This window comes from Nestor notabilis, unplaced genomic scaffold, assembly GCF_000696875.1.
Source record: "Nestor notabilis isolate BGI_N333 unplaced genomic scaffold, ASM69687v1 scaffold2433, whole genome shotgun sequence".
In the NCBI taxonomy this organism is placed as follows: Eukaryota; Metazoa; Chordata; class Aves; order Psittaciformes; family Psittacidae; genus Nestor; species Nestor notabilis.
In genome coordinates this window covers 142,664-150,128 of record NW_009921310.1, presented here as the reverse complement: position 1 = coordinate 150,128, position 7,465 = coordinate 142,664, and the positions used below count along the sequence as shown (strand labels likewise).

General features: G+C 34.6%; 1 protein-coding gene across 1 annotated transcript in view; it reads left to right on the top strand.

Moving 5' to 3' along the window:
- Positions 1-7,465, top strand: part of CCDC141 (coiled-coil domain containing 141) — a 71,511-nt gene that overhangs the window by 27,097 nt on the left and 36,949 nt on the right. The window contains exon 7 of the mRNA XM_010011087.1: positions 5,625-5,819. Coding sequence (XP_010009389.1) covers positions 5,625-5,819 — 195 coding nt within the window. The remainder of the gene's footprint in view (positions 1-5,624; positions 5,820-7,465) is intronic.

Genomic DNA, 7,465 nt, shown 5'->3' with positions numbered 1-7,465 from the left:
GCTGAATTGTCTTTTTTTGTCTTAGGATCATTTAAGTGTTTATCATTAAAGTTTTTTGTTACACATCCATGTGAATTAGGATTTAGAACATATTACCTTTAGCCTTCTGCTTTTCTTACTGGCAGTGTGTTCTAGCAGAGGGAAATGAAAATTGTTGACGTGGATGTTACTGAACATGTTGGTTATCCTTATGATGTGCAAAAAGAGTGGCCAGGTTGAACTGCAAATATTATTCAGAAAGCAGAATTATGGGGCTTTGGGCATTAGTTTTTGCAGCACTGAATTGCAGACGTTGAGACTAGAATGAAGGAGGAACCTGACATCTTGATTGTAAAATTCAGAAAAAGTATACCAATCAAATATGTGTTTCAGTAATATTGCTTAGATAGCAGAAATTAGTATCTCTTACTGTCATCACTGCACAAAGTAGTGTTTTACTTGTATGGTTTACCTGTATGAAGTAAAGAACAACCTAGAAATGAACTTGGCCCTTTTGCTCAGTGTAAGCAAAACCAGGCTTATAAAATATATCATGTCTGCAGATGAAATTTCCTAAACCTATGGCAACTCACAGGCCTTTGGCATTTGATCAGTGATCTAAAATCTTTTGACTTTGTATGTATTTTGGAACTGTAGTGCTGCTGCTGTGTGAAGTATTCATTCTCTTTGAGAGGCTGTTGGCTAATTCCATGCAAAAGTTCAGGAAAGGCTAGTGAAGAACTAGGTACAGTTTTTAAAAAATGTTTTTTCTAGTGTCCAATGTATGTTCTAATAAAAAAAAAATTGAGCACTGTACATTAATTTCAGAGTGAAATGTAATTTCCAGAAGTCTTCAGAAATTTTGTCAGTTCTGTTAACTATTTTATCAGTTTGTGTGGGAAAATATGGAAATGGTTGTAAAGAACATTTCAGTTTATGTTCAGGAAGAACTCTTAGGAGTACTTTACGCAGTACTTGGCTAATTAATTAAATAGATTCTTTTTCTGTAGCTTGATCATTGATAAACTAGTCTTAAACTACTTTTGAAATTTTGTATTAGGATCTAATGCAGTGTAAATAAATCTTTTCAAGTAACACTAAATGTGTACTGTAGCTGTGAGGGTATGGTGAAATGTTTCTGTGTAACAGATATGCAGAACAAGTACAAGTGTTCTCATAGAGAGTAAGATATTAATATGAACACAATGAATTATTCAGAGGCTAGCCTAAGGATTTACAGGATTAACAACTTGTTTACGTGACTGGGCTGAGAGAAGACAGGGGTATAGTTTATTACGTTCTCAGGTTGATATCTTCTCTTGAACTTCATTTTGCTAAAAGGTGAAACCGATGAAAACATTATTGCTATCTTGCACTAAAATCAAGACCAAAGATAAAACCCAAGGATTCATAATTGGGATAAAAGTGCTCAATCCTCCCAAATATTAAAAGGATTCTCCTGCTTCCCTCTTTCCAACTCCTTCCCCCTCCTCTTCCTGCCCCCTCTCACTCTTCCCCCCCCTTGCCTCAAAGTCTGAGAGACAAATTTAGGAACTCATGTTTCAAAGGGAATATCTGCTGGCATTGATTAACTGCTTATTGTACATTTCTGTGTGTATTGGAGGTGCTCGGCATGGTAAAAAAGAACTGCTAGCACCACTTTGTGGCAAAATAACTTGAGACGAAGAAAAGTAGTATGCTAAATTGTTTGCATTTTGACTGGTTTCTGCCACTTTTCAGGACTGGACAATGCTGGAATCAGTCCATCTAATAAAGATTGATAGGAAGATGGAGAGCATATTTCTTTGTTTTATAGATCTGTATGCTTACTGGGTCTGGAGTAGCCATGTATATAATCAGACACTCTAATGAGGTTTCAGGATGGTTCTTAATTAACGAATTAAATATCACTATCAATTGTATTAACTGCTTTATTTACTTCAGAAGGATGTTTGTGCCTTATGTGCCATTAACATAAGGATTGAGAATATTGTATTTACCTGCTTTCTTCCCTTAGATCTCACAGCTAATGCTTAGATACATGAGAAAAATTATTCTGCAGTTAAATGTTTGCCTGGAGGTCTCTTCTCTCTCTGGCCATGCTCCTTTGCCATTTTCTGCATGGATGCAAACTCAGGCTATCCAGCTCTTGCCAGTTTTCCTGAGACTGACATTCCGTTGAGGAGTTTGAAAGTATTGTAATTCATCTGCATGGCAGATGAGCATATTTCTTTATTTAGATAGCTAGAACAAAGCATATAAGAAAAAGAATTTTTCTTTATGGGCAATTTTATTTTTACCTAAACATTCATCTTTCGTGTGCATCAGATGCAAATCTACATTCACCTCTCACTTTCTTCTCACTGACTGATTTTCCTGTAGTGCCATCTCACTGCCTTGGGAGAACGCTTCTTTTCTACCTATGATTATTCTGTTAATGGTGTATGGGGGTTTTTGTTTTGTTTATTTTTTTGGGTTTTTTTTTGGTATGTCCTTCTCTGTACTGGTACTATTTTTTAACATTTAACAATTTTCTGGGAGGTGATGGACTTTGAAATACTTTTTCCTCTTTCTGTCTAATTTATCACATATTCTGAAAACCACATTTTTATACTTGATTGACTTGTGGCTTAATTGCTGAATTTTCTACTATGTGGGTCACAATCTCAAGTCAAATAAATGTGTTTCAAGGTTTTCTCAATTTAACTCTAGAATATTCCAGTTATTACAGTTTTATACAACTTCTCAGGTTTTAATCTGAAGTTAGAATTTTTAAGGAAGAAATATTTATTGTGTATACCAAAAAAAGCCTATTTATCCTGCAATAGTTGTTTAGTAACAAGATAAAGATGTAGGTTTGTTGTTTGTTTTCTTCAGGCTTGTGCTGGGTATTTGTTGAAGCCTCAAAAAGTTCAAGTCTTTTAGACTTAAAGCCTCAATCGTTTTAATTCATCAGTTTTAACACCCTTGGAAAATCAGGGAACCTAGAAAGAGCTCTTTTCTTTTTGTTTGCCAAATGGATTAGTGAAAACAAGTGTTTAAAGGACTTACTACTATGAGGAAAAGTAAGAATAGTGACACGAGCCAAGGAGAGACATTGAGCATAGGCACATAGACTGCAGTATGTCTTTAACAGGACAGAGCATTTCACAACATTTCTCGACAAACTGAAAAGTCAAGGTAATAGTAGGCTCTGTGTTCCTTTTGGGGGGGAAAAAGAAAATTTAGTGCTGGCTGTCAGATTGCTATGAGTTTAACATGCAGAAGGCTGAAGGACAGTAAAAACTGATAAAGATTTTCCCACTGATTTTGTATGTTCTGTTGATGGAAAGTATAGGCTTTTTATGTGTTGAAACATTTCCTTATAAATAGAAAGCTGAAAGTGAAATTGTTGCTAGCTATTTTGTAGAAAATTGAACCAAGTCTGATAATGATCAAGTAGGATCACAAATGAGTCTTAACTACATTTAATGCCATCAGGGAGTGTGTAAGGTTGTAATGTTCATGGAATATTGTAAACTATAAACTATTATAATAAATAGAGATTTTGAGCTTGTGGGAAAGGTTAGAGAAGAAACTTGCCTCGGTATAAATGAGACAGAGTTTAACCTTTGCTTTAATATCACCTAAAAGCTGCTACTGGGTACCTTGTATCAAATAGATTCATGAATGCTGTTACAGTGAAATCCTATCATAGGAAATTATTTCACTACAAGCTGAGTCATTTTCTTGTAATTGGCCTTGCCTGCTGTAATTATAATACACACATTGCGATGCACTGAAACAGTTCAGAATGTTTTTGGTTTTCTGTATCTGCTTCTAAGCTAACTATAAGCAATTTCCTTTCCCAACACATTAAAATACGCATTTTTCATCCTGCAATAAAATTTTATTTTTAATTTTTTACAAATAGTGTATAATAACAAGGTGAGTATGCACATATTCAACTACACTTCTTTTGCCTTTTTAAGGTTAATTATTATTAGTCCCAATTAAAAGCTCCCAATTGCAGTGTTGTATTCTAATTCTCATAAAAACTATATATTTAAGTGCAATTTTGATTAGAATCTGACCATGGAATGCATTTGGTACCAGTCATTCCAGTTGCAAGTATTGGAAGATGATGACATCGCAGTGGTAGTACAATTGGATGTTAGGAATCCACACCCTATTCATAAACAGGCCAATTAAGCTGTGTGTATGGAGAGATCTCGTTACTATTTTTTCCCAAGATAAATTATTCAGGTAAAAAGGAACAAATACAGCACAGCAGACTGTAATTAGCCTCAAAATCCTCATTCTTACTGAATATTACCTAGGACAGAGAGACAAGGATGGGATTTTATGAAAGGGGGATTGTGCACTGAATAATATAATGCAGGGTTTCAGTACAAGCTGAAGATTATTGCAGCCTGATCTCAGAAGTGGTCAAAGAAAGATAAAAAAAAAAAGTCAAGAAAGATTTTGCTATAGCTAATCGTGAGTAACAGACAAAAGAAACAAACAAAAAAACCTTTTACTGGGCCCCAGATTAATCTCTGAATAACCAGATTGCTTCTTCTGAGAAAACTTCCAAGCCACTAGCAATAATTTCACTGAAAGAAACAGAAAATGTGAGGCTAACATTCTTAAAGCATGCTAAAAATAATCTAACCTATAATCTTGTTGTGCCATAAGCACGAATTGGAGTGTTCTAATAAACAAAAAATTGTCTTATTTTAAAATATTTTTCTGTCTGATTTACCAGACATTTTATAAAAATCTGCGGAAGGAAATTCTAAATAAAATTCAAAAAGGTTCTTCTCTTATCTAATTCATTGCCAGAAAAAGTGGAGAAAATATGCTAAGGCATGGGGAATTGCAGAATATTATCAGGCACTCCTTTCATTTTGAACAGCACAATAAGGCACCAATTGTCAGTGTTGACAAACACAGGGATCAAGTACACTGTGTAACAGTTTAACTATTTTAAGGTTTTCTCTATAGAAAACCAGCAAAACTAAAGTACTAACTAAATACCAAAGCAGTTGATGCAAGGCAAGGAGATGTGAAATGCTGTTTTTCTCTTGACTCACTTCAAGTTAAAGTTCCTTTCTATTTGGGCTATCTAGTCTAATGCATCTTTCAATACCTCTTTATTACCTAAAGAAGATAGTGTAATAGCATTTATCACAGGTGAAAAATTGTAAGGAAAAATTTTGTTTCTGAAGGCTTAATACCTAAATTTGATGTATAGATAGCTTTTAGCAGAAATTGTATCAGTGGAAGCAGTTATTAGTAGGCAGTAGCAGGCAGTATTTTAATTTGTTCTGGGTTAAATAGTTAGTCTGAAGGGGATGTTTGTCATGGAAGTCTGATCTTACCCAGTAGAAGTTTCATGTCTTCGTGTTATCCAGGTTATTTTTCCCAGCAGACACACTAGTAGCTGCTACTTCTGCCTGTGAAACTGTCAAAGAACAATAGGATGCTGCTGCTGAAAACCCTGTCACTAAAACCTAAGCTTGCTGAGAAGTCCCTCCAACTGGAAATGGTGGTAACTTTCAGGCCTATAAATGAAATACGTGTTTTCCAGTATTTCTATTGTCTTTGTGCAGGTTTATTATTTTTATAAGTATAGTTGATTAAAATGGCATTTTCTTTGTTAGGAATGGAATTCCACTGTGGAACAGCTCGCAGCTGAAGCACATAAGATTTTGCTTTCAGAGGACTATACAGAAAAAGAACATCTAAAGCTTTCAAATCAGAAAATCTGTCAGTTACGAGAAGAAGTGTGCTTCCATATAGAAGAAAGGAGAGCCCTGCTACAAGAGGCCAATGACTTTTTCCACTCTGCTGACAAGGTTGGTAGGAAGCCAAGTTTATAATAATAACTTGATAATACAACTGTCAGCGTGCTTTTAAAGGCTGATACATGTGAGTTTATGCAAACAGAGTTTTCTAAGCAATTTGGAATGGAAAATTACAAATCTGATTATCCTTTAATATGACCTTTCATCTCAAACTTCTATCCAAAATGGCAAATGCATTTAAATGTATTTATTCATTCTATTTATTTATTTATTTTCTTTTCAAAGTATATTGAAAAGAGTACTCGGTTTCCAAAAAAAGATAGTTGGGAAATACCATCTGGACTTTAAGATCATAGGTTCTGTCATGACAGCATTATGCTTTATGAAGATACAGGAGCTCTAAAATACCTAAACTTTCACAAGCCAGTGCCCTCCACAGTGGGGCTAATTAAAAATCAGACATGAGACAAATCAAGGACAATATACAATTTCTCATAGTGGGCACATTATATACTACATGGTCGAGACATGATGTAACATTGAAGTGGCCAATTAAAAAAGGCGCAAAACACCCTTAGTCTCAGCACAAGTGATAAATTAATGTCCATACCTATACTGAAGTCAGCAAGATAATGTATAGGCAATACATTCCATCACTGATGTACTCATGTGAAGAAGCAGTGATTCAGATTCCAGAATTATATTCTTGCAGCTCGCATATGAGAAAGCTAAGAGGGGCCTACCTGTCTACTGAATTCTATGCATTGCTTATTTTGTGTAGGTTGTGTTTAGGTACAAGCAGCTTTGACTGGTATGTCTGTTTAATTTTCTGTCTCTTCCTAATCTTATGTGGTGAAAATAGGCAAATCATTGACGACCAAAAAAGGAATATCTTAAAACTAAATTTTTAAGGTTTTCAGAAGGCAGCTGATAGAAAAGTTGATCAATAAAGAATTGAGGGGGCATAATATCATTAGTTCAAAACTATTGATTGATATACCAGGATAAGAGTAGATTTTTGTGAGAAAACAGAAGAAGGATCAATAAAGGTGGAAATAGTGTAATAACAGTCTTTTGTAAGGTTATATTACTGCTATTTCGTGTGTTGGTGGTGAAAGTGAATAATACAAAATCTTCAAGCCATTTTAAGTTGATTCAGAGCAGAATCTGTTTTAAAATGGGAACACAAACAGGGGTTTTTATCAACATATGATATCTTCCAGTGGAGTACTGTGGATCGATTGCCAGTATTTTTCTGCTTATAATATTTCTAATTTATGTGAGAGTAGTAAGCAATACAGGTACCTATATGGGCCTGGCAATTTTAACACCTATATGGGCATGGAGATTTTAATAGCATATGATTTTTCTATCCAGCAGGTTACAAAATAGACAGATGCCAAACTTTGCAACATTCCAGCTCATAATAGAGCATATTTTTTAAACAGTGAAGAAATTAGCTATTGAAACAATTCATCACAGTTGTGTTAGGGGTTTTTTTTTTTTTAACTGCAAAATGGTGATACTGTCTAGTTGAAGAAGTGATTTAGTAATTTGTTTGGCTTACTATGTAACAAAAGTAAGTTCTGTTATTACATATTGGCATTAATACACAACAATTTGTTAAAGGAAATTTATTTGAGTTAGAGCAGAAGGATTAAGTGAGGAACCCTCCATCTCATCAGTCTTTGATGTCA